General features: G+C 42.8%; 2 gene segments (V, D, J or C); both read left to right on the top strand.

Annotated features, from left to right (window-relative positions):
* The first annotated feature begins 11,464 nt into the window (after positions 1-11,464).
* Positions 11,465-12,429, top strand: LOC103680430. The segment is given in 2 exon segments: positions 11,465-11,686; positions 11,873-12,429. Coding segments are annotated over 2 exon segments (621 nt in total).
* Positions 12,430-18,833: 6,404 nt separating this feature from the next.
* Positions 18,834-19,490, top strand: LOC121100922. The segment is given in 2 exon segments: positions 18,834-18,983; positions 19,117-19,490. Coding segments are annotated over 2 exon segments (411 nt in total).
* Positions 19,491-22,769: the final 3,279 nt, after the last annotated feature.

Here is a 22,769-nt window from a genome sequence, read left to right as displayed (position 1 = left end):
TAGTCTACTAGTGATGTCATTTCACCAATTTGAATGAAGTCTAAAAGCACTGTCTTCTTTTTACACCCATTTATTCTCCCTTATTCATAGTATAATTTTCTTTAATCTTTCTTCTACATACACTTAGAACATCATTAGTGTTATAATTTTTGCTTAATCCATAAATGTAATTTAGGAAACTCAAGAAGTAAAAGAAAGCCTAATGTATTTATCCATATTTTTGTTTACTGTGTTTGTTCTTCCTTCCTGATGTTCCAAGATTCCCTCTTTTATCATTTTTTTTTTCTTCTGCTCTGTATTGACAGCCCTTCTCTTTCAGCAATTGAAAAGTATTGCATGACTTCCTTCTGGCTTCCTTGGTTTCTGTTGAGAAATCCACTGTCCTTGGAATTGCTTTTCCCTTGGGTCAGGTGTCATTTTTCTCTAGCTGCTTTCAAAACTTCTTTCTCTCTTTCTTCTCTTTCTTCTCTTTCTTTCTTCTTTCTTTCTTTCTTTCTTTCTTCTTTCTTTCTTTCTTTCTTTCTTCTTTCTTTCTTTCTTTCTTTCTTCTTTCTTTCTTTCTTTCTTTCTTCTTTCTTTCTTTCTTTCTTTCTTCTTTCTTTCTTTCTAGATTTTACTGTGATGTCTTTGGCATGAATTTCCTTGTTTTCTGATTACTGTGCTTTAGCTTCTTGAATCTGTAGGTTTATGTCTCTTAAGAAATTTGTAAGTTTTCAGCCATTACTTCCTTGAGACTTTTTCAGCCCCACTCTGTCTTTTCTCTCTTCCTGCAATTCTAAGAATTCAAATATTGGACCTTTGGCCTAGTCCTACAGGTCTCTGAGGCTTTGATCACTTTTTTCAGTCTGTTTTTCTTTTGTTGCTCAAATGGGCAGTTTCTAGAGTTTTATCTTCTCGGTCATTGATTCTCTCCTCCGACCCATCCATTCTGCTGCTGTGCTCATCCACTGAGTTTTTTATTTTGTTTTTTATTTTCAGTCCTAAAACTTCCATTTAGCTCCTCCTTATATTTCTTTGTTGAGTCTTTCTTTTAAAAAAAGAAGATTTTATTTATTTATTAGAGAGAGAGAGAGAGATCACGAGCAGGGGGGAGGGATAGAGGGAGAAACAGACTCCCTGCTGAGCAGGGACCCCCCCCCCCATGTGGAACTCGATCCCAGGACCCCAGGATCACAACCCCAGCTGAAGGCAGACGCTCATCCGACTGAACCACCCAGGCACCCACTTTTTGTTTTCAAATTTCTTTTGAACATGTTTATGGGTGCTTGTTGACGCATTTTCTCATTCAAGTTGAAATTTTCCCTGTTCCTTCCATGATGAGTGATTTTTAGTTGCAGCCAGGATATTTTGAGTATTATGTTGAGAGACTGTGTAGCTTATTGAAACCTGTCATATTAGATGGATGTTTCTGACCTCACTATGTCAGGGGAAGAGAAAGTGCCCCCTCATTATCGCCAGGTGGAAGTAAAAATTCAGGTTCACCATTCAGCCATCTTGACACCCAGGGAAGACAGTGCACCTCATTACTGCTGGGTGGGAGCTGACCGTCTGGCTCCCCACATGGCCTCCTCTGACACTGTGGAGGTGGCCTTGTTACTATGGGGCAACAGTGAAAGTCCTGGCCTGTACCAGGTCTCTATGAGAGCACTCCCGTGGGGAAAGGGAAAGGCAATTCATTGCTCCCAGTGGTGGTGGAAGTCCAGGCTCCCCCCAGAGTCTCCACTCACACCTAAAGAACAGAGTAAAGCTCATTGCCAGAAGGCCGGAATTAAAATTCCCATTCTCTATTTGTCTTTCTCTGACATCAATAGAGACACTAAAGTTGCCTCTTTGTGTTTGCAAAGCAAAATCTAGGCTCCCCACTTGGCGTTTGATTGTGTCGGTGTGCGTGGGGTCACATTTTTTTCTGTGGTGTTTGGCTGGAATACAACGCTTATCCTCTAAATAATTTCCTTTTTTTTAAAATGATTTTTTGTTATATTATGTTAATCACCATACAGTACATCCCCAGTTTCTGATGTAAAGTTCAATGATTCATTACTTGCGTATAACACCCAGTGCACCATGCAATACGTGCCCTCCTTACTACCCATCACCGGCCTATCCCATTCCCCCACCCCCTCCCCTCTGAAGCCCTCAGTTTGTATCCTCTAAATATTTCTGTCTTGCTAAACAAGACCCTTTTCTGGTCCTTTGACTGGAGAAAGCAGGCTTTTTTGAAAGGTCTTTTAAAAGTAATACGCTCTGTAATATTTAGACCTTTTCACCTGGAAGAACCATGATGTTCCCTTTAGGGTGTTGAGAATTTGGCAAGGTTTGCAACGGAGTGATTGGCAGTAAGCGTGAAGGTAAGGTCTGTGGCCTGAGTAGTAGAAGATGTCTGTTTTGCCAGCGAGGATCCATCCCTGCTTTTTTTAGTAATTACACCTCATATTTGCTTTGCGGCACAACTCTTCTTCCACTTTTAGGATACGTGGTTTAGGGGAGGTTCTAATGTTGGCTCTAGTGATGGAGTCCAGGCTGATCAGTGGACTGAGTCCCTCTTGACCAGGATTCTCAACCTTGGGAGCCCATTGGAACAATCTTGGGGCTTAAAAGAGCATTGATACCTGGTCCATCTCAGGCAATTAAATCAGGCCTCCTTGGGTGGTTCCCAAACACTGAAGCGTTGTGTTTCTCTCTCGTTTTTTCCCCCCAGTTGTCCTGGATTCAAATATGCAACAATGATGACAGCTGGATCCAGATACAGTTACTGGTGAAGGTGGAGGCTTGTGGCTAAGTCTTGATAATTAGCACAATTCCGTGTACATAGTGACTGGTTCAAGGATGAGATCTGCTTTGAGGGTTTCGTTTTTGTTTTAGTTTGTTTGTTTGTTTTGAGTAACACAAGCTGGGAAGTCCTTTTTTTGGTTTGTTTGTTTTGGTTTGGTTTTAAGATTTTTATTTATTGGGTGCCTGGGTGGCTCAGTCCATTAAGCGTCTGCCTTCAGCTCAGGTCATGATCCCAGGGTCCTGGGATCGAGTCCTGCATCAGGCCCCCTGCTTAGCAGGGAGCTTGCTTCTCCTTTCTCCCTCTGCTGCCACTCCCCCTGCTTGTGTTCTCTCACTCTGTCTCTCTCAAATATTTATTTATTTATTTCCCAGGACCTTGTGATCATGACCTGAGCTGAAGGCAGATGCATAACCCACTGAGCCACCCACCCAGGCGCCCCGAGTGGGGAAGTTTATTAAAGTGAGAAGTACCCACTCAAGATAGGAGAGTGGGTGAGCTCGAGAGAGAGCTGCGCTGCAGGGCTTCCTGACTGAGCCCAGGGGTGTTTCCAGATTGTCAGCTTCCTCAGCTCCAAATATGGAATGAGACAAAAAGAAAAACCCAAGAAACTCACCATGTTGTTTTTTCTCAGGTCTCAAAGTCCTTAGCTGGTCGCACTTCTTCTCTCCACTTTTTTTTGTTTTATTCATAATGTCCAGGGGTTTTAATCATACAGGACTTAGAGAAAAGTACATCTATTCCATGTTCCCTGTAGTGAAAGTTCATGCATTTAATTTTCAGAACAAGTTTATAACATTATGTAATTCTTTAAGCTTGCTTTTCCTGCAGTTCATATTTCTAAACCTTATGTTACATAGTTCTGCATTTAAGCAGATTTGAAACAAACAATAATAGTACAATGGTTGCAGACAGAAGCATAGTATTGAGTTTTGTTATTCATGAGAACATTTGTAGTTTCTATTTGCGTTTAAAATATAAAACAGTCTGAACACTATAAGGGGTAATTTTTTAAGTGCAAATTTAAGACACAGATGAATCATTTATTGAATTTGAGTAATATTTTAAAAATCAAAATACCTTCTTTATTAAATTGTTAATTGTTTACATTAAAACTACAGAACGCATCAAGAAAATAAGCCTTCTCCCAAATATACCAAAATGACTAAACATTTTTGTGTAGAGAAGAGTCTTAAACTTTATTTGATCCAGACGTCAAATAAGCTAGTCAGCCACGAGTCATCGGCCAGAACTTTTCCATCTCTGAAGTCCTACTTTGCCAGATGACAATCACGTGTTTTGGTTTCTCTCATTTAGTTAGTCCCACCAAATCTGTTCTTTAATAACATCTGGTCCTCCATCTCCTTCCTGTACTCTGTCTCATCTTCTATGTTCTCTTCCTTCCCATCCAGCATTCTCCATGCCATATTTCTTCAGCTGCTTTGTGTTAGTAGTCTCATCTCACTTCATCCATTTGTTCTCCTATGACACTTACATTAGTCATGGTTCTTCAGAGAAAATTAATGGGATATAAATAGATATATATAAAAGGAGAATTATTATAGGAATCGGCTCACCCGTAATGGAGGCCAAGACGTCCCACAGCCTGCCATCTGCAAGCTGGAAAGCCAGTGGTATAATTGAGTCCATGTCCAAAGGCCTGAGAGCCAGGACCCCCGTTGTACGACAGCAGAAAAGATGGGTGTCCCAGCTCACAAAAAGAGAAGAGGTAAGAGGGAGAGAATGTGCTCTTCCTCCACCCTTTTGTTCCACTCAGATGCCCAGTGGGCTGCACAATGCTTGCCCACACCAGGGAGAGCAGATTGGCACTCATTCTACCCAATCAAATGCTCATCTGTCCTGGAAACACCCTCAGAGACATATGCAGAAAGAATGTTTTACCAGCTATCTGGGCATCCCTCAGGCCGGTGAAGTTGACACAAAATTAACCATCATAACCCATCTGGTAAATTCCCCTTCTGGATCAATCTTCCTGCTTAGTCACATAGCTTGACTGATGAGCATAGCTGGTAAAAGTCACATAGTCACCCAGAAGGTTGTCTCCACATAGTAGTGGTTTTTAATATCAATTTTCCATGAAATGGTGCACGAAAATAGTTTATGTTTCTGTAATCTGCTATCATCCCATACTCCACAATATCTCCCTTGAACCTCTATGCTGCCAAAAGATGTATCCCCCACCTTTTGATCAGTCGTGGTAGATGACCATAAAGACAACTGGTACCATTAAATGAATCGCCTTCAGCTTTCTGCGTCTCAACTAAAACTTTGGTGCTTTTTATACATATGATTAACCTTCCCTCCCATAATAATGTAATTCTATATACACTATATAAACCTGTGAGGAAGGTTCACAAAAAACGTGAATGCGTCCTTCGCTTTGTTTGGCCCCTAGAGGGCGCTGTTGCCCAAATTGGAAATGTTTTCCTGTAAAAGCTCAGACTACGCCCACAAAAACCTTCTTTCCCTGCAGCTTAAAGAGGTGTTCTGGTGGCAATTTTAGACAATGACACGTAAAGAATCTCAGACACCAGGGGCAGACAGTTTTGCCCAGAGAGCATCTCTTCCTAACAGTCCCTAAGAAGAAGGAGTCTAAATTCCCTATCGTTCCTCCTCAACCTCGAGCCATCTAGATTCAAGTACCCCAGATTTTATCTTACTTATTTTATTTGTGAGGAATTTCCCAGAAAGAAACTCTCTGCTTCTTCAGTGCTCAGCCATGACCTTCCTGTTCATCGTGACGCTGGGGGTGCTTCTGTTCCTGAGTAACATTCCATTTAACTCCCTTGTCCACAAAGAAAACATTGTTCTGGTCTGACTCTGAACATAGACTTTTTCTTTCAGGGGAGTTCACTGACTCAGAATTGATGTTTCAGGAGGAACCGGAGCCCAGTCGGTGACCCAGCCTGATGCCCACGTCACTGTCTCTGAAGGATCCCCTCTGGAGCTGAGGTGAACTACTCATCTTCTTTTCGGCCATATCTCTACTGGTTCGTGCAGTACCCCAACCAAGGCCTCCAGCTTCTCCTCCAGTACATATCAGGGAACACTCTGGTTCAAGGCATCAAAGGTTTCAAGGCTGAATTTAAGGACAGTGAAACCTCCTTCCACCTGAAGAAACCCTCAGCCCATGGGAGCGACTCAGCTGTGTACCTCTGTGCTGCGAGTGACACTGTGCCTGGGACTGCAGGGGGAGCTGGACACAAACCTCTTGAGACATTGTCACTTAAAAGACTCAGGGTCTCAGCCTGAGCTATTTTTCAGGAAGTTGACATGTTCTGTGAAAATAAACAATGCAGAGAATACAGAATCCTGGGAAGTGTTTGGTTTCTATGGACTTAGATATTTTTCCTTTTTTTTTTTTCTTTTTCCATTTTGCAAAGGCAAGACTACTGTTTTTTGAAGTGCGGCATTTTTATCCTCTAGAGTCAGGATTCTAAAGGGAATGAAGCCATAGGGTTTTCAACAACCTGGAGGAAGTTACCTGCTCTCACATCATTTGAGGGCCTCTGGGGGCTCAGTCGGTTAAGGGTCTGCCTTCAGCTCAGGTCATGAACCCAGGGTCCTGGGATCGAGTTCCACATCAGGCTCCTCTGCTTCTCTCTCCCTCTGCCGGTCCTCCCTGCTTGCACTCTCTCCCTCTCTCAAATAAATAAATAAAACTCTTTAAATTTTTTTTTTTGAAATATTGATGGGCGAAAACGGTTTGGGGTTGGCCATGTGAGTTGGCATAAGGGAAATTGGAGAATTCTGCTTTGCAGAAACCAGGACAATTGCTTATGTCAACTTGCATTATCTCCAGAATATACTGAGAGGCTTCTTTCCTCAGAGAACTTCAACACTATGACTAAAATATTTGAGAATGAACCTAATTAAAGCTGACATTTTAAGGATACATACAGGTGACCTTTAGAAAGAAGGGAAAGGGCCTTCTTTATCCAGTGGTCCTTGGTAACAGACACCCTAAATCAAACACGCTGTCATGCTGAAGTTCCGTGTGGAATCTTGGGCTTGTTTGTTCTATGAGTGACTGGCCTTTCTCTGTCAGACGCACCAGGTTACTGCACCCCTCTTTTTCTCTCCTCTAGTTCAATTTCTCTAATACCCGTCATCATCTTTTTTATTCTACACTTTTTCTCACAGCGCTGTTAATAAACATTTGCAGTATTCTTGAGCGAGTCACCCGATCTTCCGTGTCTGCGGATCACTTGACTTCAGGAAAAATATGGAGGCCCTCGTTTTCCATTCCTTGGACCTCCAAATCCATCTACAGATGATTCTTGTTATTTATAGAGCCTGAGACAAGAGCACAAACTGAAATTACATTTGTATGTTTTCAAACAGTTATTTTTCTTTTAAAATGATCGAAGCAGAAAAGCAAAATACAAAAAATAATAAACCGTTTCAATAAAATGTATTTAAAACTGAAATTTTATTTAAAAAGTTTAAGCTTAGTTGTAAATGTTTTTTATAAAAATAAGGATATTCACAGTTTTAGTGTCAACGTCCATCCAGTTCCTAAAGTAAATAACACCACTTTTTGTGCAGGTTTGGTCTAGAATAAACATGCATCATTTTAAAGTAGTATTGCTGAGTTCTGCAAAGTGTTCCAACCATTATGAGCAGCGGCTGTGAGTCCCATGCTGATGTGAGCAGCCCTCAGAGCCACAGATGAGTACAGAGAGAAGCAAGAAGACGGTTCCTTAGCGCTCCTGGGAAATATTTCATTATGCAAGAACCTATTGCATCCATGCCATCTGAAAGGAAAGACTGGGTTAGTTCATTGATTTTTCTTTTTTTTTCCCTCAACTCCCCCCAAATTCCAAATCAGAGTCTGCAGCAGCACAGCTCACAAATTTTTCTGATAGTCAAATGCAGCTTCAGAGGCAACTGTTAAGGTATGTGAACAAGCCCTTTCCCTGAGCTAAACGGTTTTAGTAGTTACTTAAGGCTACAGATTGTGCCCAGATCCGAGCGACAGAGACACCGAATGCTTTAATACATTTATTCGTGTGTGTGTGTGTGTGTGTGTGTGTGTGTGTGTGTGATCAGTGGTCCTGTCCACATACTTGCTCATCTTCTCCGTTCTTTGTATTTAAAATCACAGGCCACCCTTCAGAGATCGCCCATCTCTGCTTTTATTCCTCTCCACTCTTGTCACCTGCATGGAAGGCATACGGCATCACCTGCCCCACTGAGCTGCCTCCCATAACAGAGGCTTAAAGGAATTGTTGCTGTCTTGGTGTTCGTGTAGTATTTATGACATGCTTTTATTGCTGCACCCTCTAGGCCTTTGTTACATTTGAGAGATGTTTGTCTCCCTCACTATTATCACAAGCTCTCTGAAGGAAGATCTAGTGGCTAATTCATTTTTGTAATTTCCCAGGTCTGGAACACTCTTAAGTACATTGGCTAAACTGTATTGGATCACATTGGGGGAAAAAATCACATTGGGGGCTTCATTTTTTATAAGTTCCTAGGTAAGAATGAAATAGATTATGTTTGTATCAGTACCTAAAATTATATTACAGGAAAGTATTTATTTTCATAATAAGGCACTGAGGACTCATGGTCCAATCCACGGCTCTCTCCATCCTTGTGGACCCTTCTGTGATTTCGAGTCAATCCACAGGTACACCCCTGACAAGGATGGCTGGGTTGAGCTATGTACACCTGCTGAGTAAGAGGCGTTTCTTTCATGGGCGCCTGGGTGGCGCAGTCAGTTAAGTGTCTGCCTTCAGCTCAGGTCATGATCCCAGGGTCCTGGGATCGAGTCCCGCATTAGGGTCCCTGCTCAGCGGGGGGTCTCCTTCTCCCTGTACCCCTACCCCCTGCTTGTGATCTGTTTCTCACTCCTCTCTCAAATAAATAAATAAAATCTAAAAAAAAAAAAGGAGAGGTGTTTCTTTCTTAAGGTTCTAGCCCATTAGGAGGCACTATAGGCTTTTCTTAAACCAGGACTATGCTGAAGGACCTAGTTGTGAATAGTACTGGTAATAAGTAGTAAAGAAGGCAGAATAATTGTGTATGAGGAAAAACTGAATCATTATCAGAATATAAGAAACATGCTTCTTGCTGAATATTCATTTCAATTCCTAGCTCTGCCTTATTCCCTGATTCAAGTACTGGAAGTTTCTAGATGTAATGCATAGATCTGTGTTTTTGTTGTTATGACCTTTATCTGTATCATTACCTTAATCTGCCTCTATCAGAAAAGACTTCTAGGGGCGCCTGGGTGGCGCAGTCGTTAAGCGTCTGCCTTTGGCTCAGGGAGTGATCCCGGCGTTATGGGATCGAGCCCCACATCAGGCTCCTCTGCTATAAGCCTGTTTCTTCCTCTCCCACTCCCCCTGACTGTGTTCCCTCTCTCGCTGGCTGTCTCTGTCAAATAAATAAATAAAATCTTAAAAAAAAAGAAAAAAGAAAAAAAGAAAAGACTTCTAGATCAAACAGAGAGTCCTATAAAGCAAAAAGGAAGGTGAAGAAATCCAAAGTTCAGAAATAGTTTTTTTTTTTCTGATTTGTTTCATTTTTACTGCCTAAGAATTTTCTGGGTCCGGGGAAATAGGAACTTCTCGTCACAGATGCAAAATTATTTCTAAATCATTGCATGCCACCTTGTCTTTCGTATTCCTTCTGTCTCTTTCCTGTAACTAGAAAACTAAAAAGAGGGAAGACAGAGAAGCTAAAGAAAAAAAGAAAATACGAGGAAGCAGAAGCACACTGAGGAGGAAGACGGAAGGAAAAGAGGCAGATAGAGAAATTAGAAAAAAGATTCACCGAACTTCAAGTGTGAATCACAGGAAACTTTACAGCCAAGAATTAGAAAAACAAAATATTATGCAGCAAAGTGAACATGTAATATGAAATAATGTCCAAATTGATCCTATTTTTTCCCTCACAATTTACAGTCTTATTAGGTTCATTTCCCGTAATAATATTTACCACCAGTCTTGGTAATTCCAGGAGAGTCTCAAGCCATAAATATTTCACATATTCCAATAATAGGAACTCATTAAGTGTGTAATATATAACATTAATGTTTTTATTATTTGGCATGACTGAAATGACTCTCATATAATTAATTCATAGGTAAGTAAACATCTTTTTGTCAGAATACGTGTTTGTTTTTCAGATTTTAAAATGTGGAAATTCTCTCTCTGTTCTCCCTCCCCCATTAGCTTAGATGAAGCCCGGTTCCCTCCCCAGGGGGCCTCCCCCGTTCCTTCTCCCACGCTGTGACTTCCAGGATTACCGGCAAGTCCTGAAGTCCTAACCCCCACCCAGCCCCTTCTCATTGGGTCGAGGCCAGAGGGTGGGGCTTCGTGTCCCCGAGGTCTGGGCCAGAGCTGTGTGTTGGGTGAGCTGATTGGTCGCAGAAGCAGGGACAGTTCCAGATCCTAGTCGTGACACTCACGCCCCAGGGTTCGGGGAAATATATCTGGTGGTGAAAATGTCCTGGTCAACGAGGCAAAGCATCACGAAGAGGCTATTGGTCACTGTGCTGGGACTTTTGTGCACCCAAGTTTGCCATGAGTTGGGATTGTCCCCGTGGGAATCTGGAAGGATTTAGTAGCCACAGTATTATTGAGGGAGGAGGGAAGGCACTCCCAAGTCTTGCAGACTTTCTATCCTCATAATCCATGGGAACGTTTTCCAGGTTCTGTAGGTGTTACAGTGACCATCACCTTGACCTTGACCGTGTCGTGTCTCATCAGGTGTGACAGCTGCGGAGGTGGAGCAGAGGCCCCCAGCCCTGAGTCTCCAGGAGGGAGCCAGTTCCACGCTGCAGTGCAATTTTTCCACCACTCCAGCTAACGTGCAGTGGTATCGCCAAGATCCTGGGGGCCGCCTCAGCCTCCTGTTTTCCGTTCCTTCAGGAACGAAGCAGCATGGAAGATTAAACTCCACGACAGTCGCTAAGGAACGCCGCAGCTCGCTGTACATATCCTCGTCCCAGACCGCAGACTCAGCCACTTACTTCTGTGCCATGGAGCCACAGTGCTCCCCGGGCACCTGCAGCCTGTGCACAAACCCTCCGTGGGGCTTGGCTCCTCCTCCAGCCGCCGTCAGCTCAGGAGCCCACTGCACAGCCCACCACTCAGCCTATGAGTGCAGTGGGCACCAGACGCTTGCTGCCTCCTCAGATTTGGGACTTCCGTCTCCATCGTCCCTTCTCAATCCGGTGTCTCTTTTTCTTCACTATAAACCTCTCACTTGGCACACGCGGAGTATAATAAGAAGACAGAATTAAAATAAATGTTTAAGCCACGGTAGGCTGGACTCCAAAAGGGCAAAAGCAAAAGCAAAAAAATACCACTCCAGTAAAGATGTTCCTAGACAAGGATCCTGCTTAGCTGGGTGTCTCAAGAGCGTTCGGGTCTGTGTAATATATAACATTAATGTTTTTATTATTTGGCATGACTGAAATGACTCTCATATAATTAATTCATAGGTAAGTAAACATCTTTTTGTCAGAATACGTGTTTGTTTTTCAGATTTTAAAATGTGGAAATTCTCTCTCTGTTCTCCCTCCCCCATTAGCTTAGATGAAGCCCGGTTCCCTCCCCAGGGGGCCTCCCCCGTTCCTTCTCCCACGCTGTGACTTCCAGGATTACCGGCAAGTCCTGAAGTCCTAACCCCCACCCAGCCCCTTCTCATTGGGTCGAGGCCAGAGGGTGGGGCTTCGTGTCCCCGAGGTCTGGGCCAGAGCTGTGTGTTGGGTGAGCTGATTGGTCGCAGAAGCAGGGACAGTTCCAGATCCTAGTCGTGACACTCACGCCCCAGGGTTCGGGGAAATATATCTGGTGGTGAAAATGTCCTGGTCAACGAGGCAAAGCATCACGAAGAGGCTATTGGTCACTGTGCTGGGACTTTTGTGCACCCAAGTTTGCGGTGAGTTGGGATTGTCCCCATGGGAATCTGGAAGGATTTAGTAGCCACAGTATTATTGAGGGAGGCGGGAAGGCACTCCCAAGTCTTGCAGACTTTCTATCCTCATAATCCATGGGAACGTTTTCCAGGTTCTGTAGGTGTTACAGTGACCATCACCTTGACCTTGACCGTGTCGTGTCTCATCAGGTGTGACAGCTGCGGAGGTGGAGCAGAGGCCCCCAGCCCTGAGTCTCCAGGAGGGAGCCAGTTCCACGCTGCAGTGCAATTTTTCCACCACTCCAGCTAACGTGCAGTGGTATCGCCAAGATCCTGGGGGCCGCCTCAGCCTCCTGTTTTCCGTTCCTTCAGGAACGAAGCAGCATGGAAGATTAAACTCCACGACAGTCGCTAAGGAACGCCGCAGCTCGCTGTACATATCCTCGTCCCAGACCGCAGACTCAGCCACTTACTTCTGTGCCATGGAGCCACAGTGCTCCCCGGGCACCTGCAGCCTGTGCACAAACCCTCCGTGGGGCTTGGCTCCTCCTCCAGCCGCCGTCAGCTCAGGAGCCCACTGCACAGCCCACCACTCAGCCTATGAGTGCAGTGGGCACCAGACGCTTGCTGCTTCTCCAGATTTGGGACTTCCGTCTCCATCGTCCCTTCTCAATCCGGTGTCTCTTTTTCTTCACTATAAACCTCTCACTTGGCACACGCGGAGTAGTAATAAGAAGACAGAATTAAAATAAATGTTTAAGCCACGGTAGGCTGGACTCCAAAAGGGCAAAAGCAAAAGCAAAAAAATACCACTCCAGTAAATATGTTCCTAGACAAGGATCCTGCTTAGCTGGGTGTCTCAAGAGCGTTCGGGTCTGTCTCAGCGCAGTGTGTCCCAACAGACAACTGCAAATAGTTACATCCCTTCCTGCTAGTGCAGCAAAGCAAGCAAAACATGTTTCTGCCGAACCTTCATACATGAACTTGGTCACTGAACACAAAACAAATTTATTCTTGTATAGTTTTGGACTCAACAAGTCTGAAATCAGTTTCTCTCTGTCTAGTAGAAGTTTTTGGCAGGGTGTCTCCCACTCCCCCCTGCTTGTGTTCCCTCTCTCGCTGGCTGTCTCTATCTCTGTTGAATAAATAAATAAAATCTTAAAACAAAAAAAGATCCTCACATTAATCACGTATCCAAGGTCCCTTTTGCCATACTCGTTCACATATGCGGATACCCAGCATATTAGGACCTGGATATCATTGGGGGCCCTTATTCAGGCCTCAGAGCAACTCTGGATCTCCATTCCCCACCCCCTTTAGGGCTTGTTGTTGTTTGCTCGTTTATTCGTTTGGTGACTTGACTCTTTTAATTAAGCCAACTTTCCCCACGTTGTGCAGCCTCTGACATTGGTCCTAGGAGGACACAGTCTAGCGTATGTGCCCAGACATGCAGGTATGAGAGTGGTTTTAGCAAGACACTCTTTGGCGGTCCTTTTCCCTGATCCGTGGTAAGAAAGGTTTCTGCCCCTGTTTGTATGACACCTAGCCACTAGCCTCAACTAAGTGTTGGCTGTTGTTCGTCGTTTCCAACAAGGTCTCAGTGGGCACACATTGCTCCAAAGCTCCTTCAGGGAGGTAGTCTTTGAGATTTACCATTGAGGCTTGTTCTGACCCCTGGAGGACTCTTCCTAGCTCTCTTTCCTCTTAAATTTCTAGCTAGTTCATGATTTAGCTTATTGCTGTCCTTGAGCTCCTGCCTTCTATTAACTGCAACCAAAACCTCTGCTCTTTTCAAAAGTACACTTAAACGTGAACTTTCCAGTGCTGTTCCAGATAAAGTCTTCTCTAGGGGAGAGCTCTGTTCTTACAGTTGCTTCTCTCCCTGGTGCCACTGCTCTGGAGCTGTGAGAAGGGACGGTGGTCTGGTTTTCTCAGAGTGATGTTCCCGCTTTATGAGCAGGGTGCTGGGTGGGGGCAGTAGTTCTGGTCTTCTTGGCTTGCGTTCCCAGCATGGAAGCACCACTCTATGAGTGAGCTGGGGTGATTGCAGCAGGGACCTGGTATTCTCAGTCCGTCATGCCTGGGGTAGAGCTTTTCTGCCCCGTGAGTGGATTGAAAAGTAGCCACTTTGTGGCTTCTCTTGCTTGCAACGGAGCCTCTGTAACAGAAAGCTGGGGGAGATAGGAGATGTTGGCAGTCAGCCTCCCCCAGGGAGACAGTGTAGCCCTATACCTGGAGCTAAGGGGCAAGGACCCCTGTGTTCTCAGTTGCACCCACCCAGCATAGAGCTTCCATCATCCTGAGCTGGGGTCGGGGCGGGGGGGGGGGTGCGGAGAAGGTGGGGGTCATGGTACCATTGCCACAGACTCCTTCTGTTCTTAGAGATTTAGTAGATTTTCCTGAATAAATATTTCCCTACGTGCCCTTTTTTATTTGCTGTATACCCTTAAGACAATGTCCAGAGACTTCAATTTTTAAAAAATAATTTTCACCAGTTACGATTGTTTTGCTGGGGACAGTATCTGTGGATCTGATGTGGGAAACAAAGGTGAAAGAAATGTAGATGAAAATGTCTTTTTAACCTGCAGCCCATTGACAAATACTGGAGGCAGGCCGAGTAAAATGTTCCTCCAGGAAGTTCCCAGCTGTGTTACTGTTAACACGTTGCTAGTGGGAAAAACAATCTTCGTTTGACAATAGCAAGGCCTCCAGGATCCTGGGAGTCTTCTTTAGTGTATGAAGATCCTTTTAGAACTTCCCTTCCCTTTACTTCCCCCAACCCCAAATGTATCATCAGTTGCTCCCCACAATCCCGGGCAGCAGCCGTCCACATGTCCTGTCTCCGTGCTTTAATAAAACCACCTTTTTTGCATCAAAGATGTCTCAAAAGCTCCCCCTTGGCCGTCGGCTCTGGTCCTCCCTTCACCAACATTCCAAAGCTACATCAGATCCACTCACACCGCCATTCTGGAATTTACAGTCTCCTGTTCATGTTACTAGCACACGGAATAGACCTACACAGAGAACAGTCAAACGTGCAGCTTTTCTTTGAGATACAGTGATGTTCTCCATCGAGCAAGAAAGCCATCATCTTGCTTTTAGCCTGACCCTGCTCCAGATACAATTAATCAGACACACCACGTATGGTCTTTATAAAACAGCCACGTAACCTGAGAGGATTAACGATTAAAACGAGGAACACCATATCTTTTCTCAGATCAAACACTAGCTGTGCTTAGAGCTATTATCCAAAATAGATGACGACTAAGGCTCATCTCTGAGTTTCTGACTCTTTAACAGAAACACCGTAATGGTGTTTACGAAGTCCCACAGTGTAGCTATGAGGTAAGAACTGGCTGGGGTTCAAAGCTGACAACCAAGAAAGAATTCTTGGGATGTCTGCCATGCATGAAGGTGGTTTGTGAAAGCCTGGGGACAGGACCCGTGGGCAGAAAGAGCTGCACTGGGGTCATGAGGAGTGGCCCATTATATGCTTTCATGTTGGGAGGGGGTCAGGGATAGGGTAAGTCTCTAAGGAATTTGGAAGCAAGGTTTCCAGGACCTTGAGGGGGCTAGCTACTGTGGGGAAAGGTCATTTATCACTGTCTAATAAAACCTTAGTCACGGGACCCTTTGGATATATATGGGTGGGTCACATGCTTGGGGGATAACTGCCAACATCTATCTTGGGGGACAGAGATAAAGGAAGTTTCCAAAGGAATTTTTATGTCAAAGTTGACTTACAGGATCCTGGGGGGTTGGGATAATATTAAGCTAAGATTGCCTTTTGCCCTCAGCAAAGTATTGACAACAAGGCAGCTGAGCTCCCAGAGGTCACTTTGCCTGTTTCAAGGACTCGTCAGTGGGCTGTAGGAAGTAAGGAAATTTCATTTTTTCTCTTGTCTTTGCTTCCCACATTGGGTACATCACGTCTATTGAAGATATCACAATTATAAGAGTATGACTATTTTTCCACCAATAGAAAATAATGAACGACTTAGATACCCATTGTCTTAGGTCCTATTCCCCAGAGGCACACCTCGAGATGAGGATTTGTGCACCTGAAACGGAAAGGGTCAGATTTCGGATGATGTTCCGGACATTCCGTCAGCCTGATTTTGTGGAGAGCTCTGGAGCATAAATCCCACCGCAGTTTGCCTTATCCTTTGACAGTTAATGCATAATTTCTTGTGAAATATTTGACTTGGGCAACCAAATTTTTAAAAAATCTTTTACTATTTTTTTCCTACACCCACAACAAACCTAACATCAAGGATGTCTGTTCTTGTTTGAAACCCAACATCAGCAACAGCTGACCTGATATCAGAACTCATAAAATCAGCAACATTTATGATTACGGGAAAACGAATTTCTCTTTGCAGCTTCGTTCTATTCAGAATCATGATGTTTCCTGCTCCGCACCTCTGCTAAGTTGCTGGTTCCAAAGTCAGATTTTTCAAAGCAGTTGTGGACTGTGCAGTGATGGGTGATTGTACACATGGCAATAGGATTCTTCATTGAAAAAAAATCTCCGTAAAAGATAAATTGCCCAGTTTAAAAATAGGCAAAATATTTGAGCAGACTTTTCACAGAAGCTATAGGAAGGACCAAAAAGCACATAAAAAGATGTTCTACATTAGGAGTCAACAAAATATGGTCCACGAACCAAATCGGGCAAGCCACCTATGTTTGCAAATACAGTTGTGTTCGAACATGGCAATGCTCACGTATTTACGTATTCTCGGTGGCTTCTTTCATGCTACAACGGCAGAGTTGAGTAGTTGTGGCAGAGACCGAATGGCCTGCAAAGCCTGAAATATTTACTATTGGGCTCTTTCTGGAAAAAGTTTGCCAAACTTTCTACATCATTAGTCATCAGAGAAACACAGAGTAATACCAAAACGAGATCACTAACAACCATTATGCTAGCTGAAAAGAAAAAAATAGATGACTGTATCCCAGTTTGGCAAAGATGTAGAACAATTGTCTACATTAGAATTTATTTAAGAACATGTTGTCTTCCATATAAAGGGCTCTCCCTGATCTGACGTTGGTATTGCAAGAGGAAGGACAGTCCAAACAGTGACAGCCTGAGGGCCTATTTCTGCATCTGAAAAGACCCTAGGGCAGGAGCCCTGTTGTCTCTTGGAAGGTCCAGCAACCGAGACCCCCAGATCCATCTGAGATCAACCTCAGTAAACAGCCACAAAGGTTTCATAGGGGAATTCAACAAGAGCAAGATCTCCTCCATCTGAAGAAATCGCTGGCTCAAGAAGACTCAGCCACTGACTTCAGTACTCTGATCCATCCAGGGATTTCTGAACAGAAACTTTCAAGAAGCGGCGGAAAATTGTTCAGTGTAACTTGTCTATATGGCCACCAAGAGGCAGTGCTGCTTCAGAGAAGATTAACATCGGTCTCACACAGGATCATCAGCTAGCCAGAAATAATCCTTTAAAAATTTAATCAACGATTATCTCCTACTTTGCTTCAGTTTGTATGTATCAATCACCTATGTATCTATGTAACTATCTACCTACCTCTCCGTCCATCTGCCTAAATAGCATCTGTATTTATTCCAGTCTCGTAGTTTGAAAATATGACTTCGAAAAGCAACACTTCTTAAAAAAATACACCTTGTCCTTCAAAGTCAGGGCCATATTAGCTTCTTTAATATGAATTTATGTTGTTTTCACCATACACAGCCAACCTCCAATCACTGAGTTAAAGAGCGCCTAGAATTCTCTTCTCCCATTCTTTTACTTGGAAACCTACTGATGATGTTAAGTCCCAGTTCAAGCATCTCCTCCATCAGAACTCTCCTCTTTCTGGGCCCAGAAACAGAGTTTTGTTACTCTTTGCTTTGTCACATGGTACAGATACACAGTTCTCTTTTCTAAGGCTTTATTTGGCTAAACTTGAGTACCGACTAAGTTGACTGCAGATCAGGACTATGTCTCTTTCATGAATGAGCCCCAAGTGTTGCTGATTTAGGAGGCACTCAGTTAATATATTTTGAAGATATGCATTAATGAATGATAAATGAAAGAGAAAAAAACACACCACAAATTTAGCAAACAATAAAAAATCTCTTCAGGGTACTAGACGAGAATGAGACTAGAATTGTAGAATGAGGAATGGGGACTCTTCACATTGGCTCCTGTTGGACTGTGATATGTTTATTTTTTATCAGATTTGAGATGATATCAAATACAGATACAACAAAATTTTCTCTGTGCTTCAGAAAAAAAATATATGCTCCGTATTTTTTCTGATTTCTATTATTTATAATGCAGATCACCCCTATTTTTAGGGTTGTTTTGGAATTTATCCTCAATTTCTGTCTCTGTGTCTTGCTGTGTTAACATCTAAAGCCAAACTGATTCTTCATATTTTCATATTTCACCCTAAGGACAAAGTGTGAAGAAAATGTTCAATGTGTGTTCAAACTCAGATTCAGCACTACCAAAAATGCTACCCCACCGGACGGTCAAGGCCCCAAGTCTTCTGAAATCTGCAGAATCTTTCCGTTCTCTTTTACCCATTTGGAGATCAAAGCTCCTGAAGGACAGATAATTCCAGTACTTCCTAACTTCTTTGCCCCAGGTATATTCTTTGAAATACTTAATTTACCTGATTTCTATTTTAGAGGAAATATAAAGAAATTGAAATTGATTTAATTACTTTCTATCATTTCTTAGGATCATGTGAAATATGGACATATCTGAAAGATTGTAATACAATTTAAGTTCCCTAAGGGGAAAGGGCCCATATATTCTTTATGTTCTGCTCCATTACCCTAGCTTGTAATGGGATAGTATGCATTTTGTGTGTCTTTAATAGGCTTTAATTAGTACTCATAATAAAAAAAGAAATGCCCCAATACATGCTGATCTTGTGGCTTCCTAGGAGTCCCTCTCTTCCCCACCATAAATGTAATCTTTGTTGGCATAGTAAGCTGCCTTAGTATATGATTTTTAACATTTTAGGAGGTGTGAGGAAAAGGAAGAGGGGTTTTGGAGGAAAGATATTCTAAACTCATCCTCATCTGTGGATAAGGAGGAAATCTCTGATTCCCAGTGAAAGTATTTTCAGCCATTCTAAGTTAGGACAAAATGAGGAAGCGCTTCCTTTGACAGAAATAGCTTCAAGTGAAGGCACTTGTTGAAGGAATTAAAAGCAGGTGTGAACTTTAAGTTAGAGTCCTCGCAGGCTGGGGAGAGACCAGAGGACCATCTGAGTTGTCACTGAGCTTTGGTATCAGGAGGAATGGCCGGGATCCTGAGAACATCCATTTTAATTCTATGGCTTCAATTAGGCTGTGAGTTGCGGAGCAGAGACTCCAGGATATGTCATTAATCTGGGGGGATGAGGACACTGGGATACAGCCGACCTCATACAGGTAGGGAAGTATAAATTTGGGACCTAATGACTTTTTGTGATCCTTTTAACAGGGGTGAGTGGTCAACAGAAGGATAAGAGGGGCCAGCAGCAGGTGAAACAGGCCCCTCAATCTCTGACAGTCCGGGAAGGAGAGATTTCGACTCTGAACTGTACTTACGAGAACAGTGCATTTGACTACTTCGTATGGTACCGACAATACCCTGGTGAGGGCCCCAAATTATTGCTAGCCACACTCTCGGTTGAGAGTACAAAGGAAGATGGAAGATTCACAATTTCCCTCAATGTAAGTGCCAAACAATTTTCATTGCACATCACGGCTCCCCAGCCTGGAGACTCAGCCACCTACTGCTGTGCGGCAAGGACACAGTGCTCCCCAGGCACCTGCAGCCTGTCCCCAAACTGGCACTGAGGCCCCAGCCAAACTGTGTAGAGGAAATACACACACACACACACACACACACACACACACACAATCTGTTTGGCCACAAAAAAATTCTTGATACATTTAAAAGGACTGAAATTATATAGAATTTATTCTCTGACCAAAGTGAAATTGATTGAGAAAATCAATCGCCAAAAAAAATGTCTCTAGGAACTTTCAGGTACTTGGAATTTAAGCACTAAACTTTAAAATACAGAAGTCTCCTCTTTTATTTTCTTCTAAGATTTTATTTATTTATTTAACAGAGAGACAGCGAGAGAGGGAACACAAGCAGGGGGAGTGGGAGAGGAAGAAGCAGGCTCCCAGCGGAGGAGCCTGATGTGGGGCTCGATCCCAGGACCCTGGGATCACGCCCTGAGCCAAAGGCCCACGCCAAATGACTGCGCCACCCAGGCACCCCCTATAGTAGTTTCCTCTTCACTGCACTTTTGCTTTCTGTGCTTTTCAGTTATCCGTGATCAACCGCAGCTGGAAGTCAGATGATCCTCCTTCTGGCATATTCTCAGAAGGTCAATAGTAAACTAATGGTAGGTCACAATGCCTACCCTTCACCTCACTTCATCTCATCGTGTAGATGTTTTCTCATCTCATATCATCATAAGAAAGAAAAGGGGAGTACAGCCATTAAGATACTTTGAGAGACCACATTCACTTAACTTTCATTATGGTATATAAAAATATAAATGTATATGGGATGTAGCTAAAATAGTACATAGAAGGAAATTTAACATTTTATTTTATTTTCATTCCAGTGTAGCTAACATAGAGTATTATATTAGTTTCAGATGTAAATATAGTGCTTCAGCAATTCTACACATGACTCAGTGTTCATCGTGATAACATGTACTCAATCTCCCTCACCTAGGAAATTTAACATTTTAGATACTTATATTCCTTTTTTTTTTTAAAGATTTTATTTATTTACTTGACAGAGAGAGAGACAGCCAGCAAGAGAGGAAACACAAGCAGGGGGAGTGGGAGAGGAAGAAGCAGGCTCCCAGTGGAGGAGCCCGATGCGGGGCTCGATCCCAGAACGCCGGGATCACGCCCTGAGCTAAAGGCAGACGCTTAACGACTGCGCCACCCAGGCGTCCCTAGATACTTATATTCCTAAACAAGAAAAGTTGAAAAACACTGCTCTAAGCTTTCAACAAAAGAAGATAGAAAAAGAAGAATAAATTAAACCCAACATAAGCGAAAAGAAAAAAATAATTAGAAAGTCAAACTAGTAAACTACAAAACAGACAATAGAGATTTAAAAAATTAAAAGTTTATTTTCTTAAAATGATAAATAAAATTGATATATCCCTAGTGGGAATTATTAAAGAAAAAAGGAGAGAAGGCACAAGTTATCAATGTAAAGAATGAGAAAGAAAACCCCACTCCAGATTCTACACTAAAAAGGTTATAAAGGAGTATTATTAACAACTTGTGCTGCTGAGTAAAAGTGTAGAAATAAACCCACACAAGTGGGGACAACTGAATTTTTGAGAAAAGTTTCAAGACAACTCAATGGAGGAAAGATAGGCTTAGCCACAGATGCTATTGGGACAATCAGATATTCATAAGCAAATAATTGAAGCTTGACCTAAATCTCACAAAAATTTAAGGACAGTCTCGAAATGAGTCATACACCCAAGTGTAAAATGTAACACAATAATTCCTTTGGAAGAAAATATGAGAGAAAATCTTCATGACTTAGAGCTAGGTGAAGGGATTTTTGACAAGACGCTGAAAGCACAATCCATTGAAAAAAATCAACAACCTAGATTTCACCAAAATTAAAAACATTTGTTCTGTGAAAGGCAGTTAAGAGAATGAAAAAGATAAACCACAGACTAGCAGGAAATATTTGCAAAAATACATTTTCATCAAAGGACTGGTATTCAGAATAAGAAGAAATTTCTAAACTCAATAGGCAGGAAACAAACAATCCAATTAAAAATGGGCAAAAGACGGGTGCCTGGGTGGCTCAGTCCTTAAGCGTCTGCCTTCGGCTCAGGGCGTGATCCCAGGGTTCTGAGATCGAGCCCTGCATCGGGCTCCCTGCCCTGCTGGGAGCCTGCTTCTTCCTCTCCCACTCCCCCTGCTTGTGTTCCCTCTCTCGCTGGCTGTCTCTCTCTCTCCATCAAAAAAATAAAAATAAAAAATCTTTAAAAAAAATGGGCAAAAGACTCATGCAGACGCTTCACCAAGAGGATGTGTGGTAGAGAAATTAGCATACAAATAAGTGCATGAACAGACGTTCAACATCATTAGGCACTAGGGAAATACAAATTAAAACCCCAGAGAGATACCGTACCGCATATATCAGAATGGCTAAAATAAAAAACACTGGCAACGCCAAGTTCTGGCAAGGATGCCGAGAAATCCAGTCATCATAAGTAGCTGGTAGGGGGTGGTACGGTCCCTCTAGAAAACAGTTTGGAGGCTTCACGTCAAGTTAAACATTCACTCACCTTACAATGCAGCAATCCTGATCCTCCGTACATATATTAGAGAAGGGATAAACTTACACAAAAATCTGTACATGAATGTTCGTGGCAACTATTATTCATGACGGCCCAAAACTGGAAACCACCCAGATCTTTTTCATTGGGCGAACAGATAAATACACTGTGGTACATCGGCACAGTGGAATGCTATTTAGTAATAGAAAGGAGCAGATTGATTGATACATGCAACAAGCTGGATGGATCTCAAGAGCGTTATGCTGAGTGAAAAGTCAGTCTTGGAAGGCTATACAATGTATGATTTCACTTACTGGACTGTTATGATTCCACTCGTACAACATTCTCAAAAGGACGAAATTATAGGGATGGGAAAGAGATCAGTGGTTGCCAGGGGTTGTCGGGGGTTGCAGGGATAGGAGGGTGCGCAAAGGGAGTTTCTATAGAGTGATGGACTAGTTCTGTATCTTGATGGCAGTGTTGGTTACACAAACCTACGCATATGATAAAATATCATAGACTTGTGCATTAAAAAAAGAATTCATGTAAAAACTGGTGAGTCAGAGTGAGATCTATGTGAATAGTGCCATGTTAATATCAATTTTCTGGCTTTGATTATTGTACTATGGTTATTGTAAGATGTTGTCATTGGAGAAAGTTGGATGAAGTGTACAAGAGAACTCTGCGATGTTTTTGCAATTTCTAAGCGAGTCTAAAATTATTTCAAAATAAAAGTAACCATGTGAGGCAACCAGATTTGTAAACATTTCTGACTGTAGTGGAAACTGGGCAACCACTTTGGCAATTTCTC

The sequence above is a fragment of the Ursus maritimus genome, unplaced genomic scaffold, assembly GCF_017311325.1.
Source record: "Ursus maritimus isolate PB19 unplaced genomic scaffold, ASM1731132v1 scaffold_50, whole genome shotgun sequence".
NCBI lineage: Eukaryota > Metazoa > Chordata > Mammalia > Carnivora > Ursidae > Ursus > Ursus maritimus.
The sequence above is the reverse complement of the archived record's forward strand: the minus strand, read 5'-3'. Positions and strand labels throughout refer to the sequence as shown.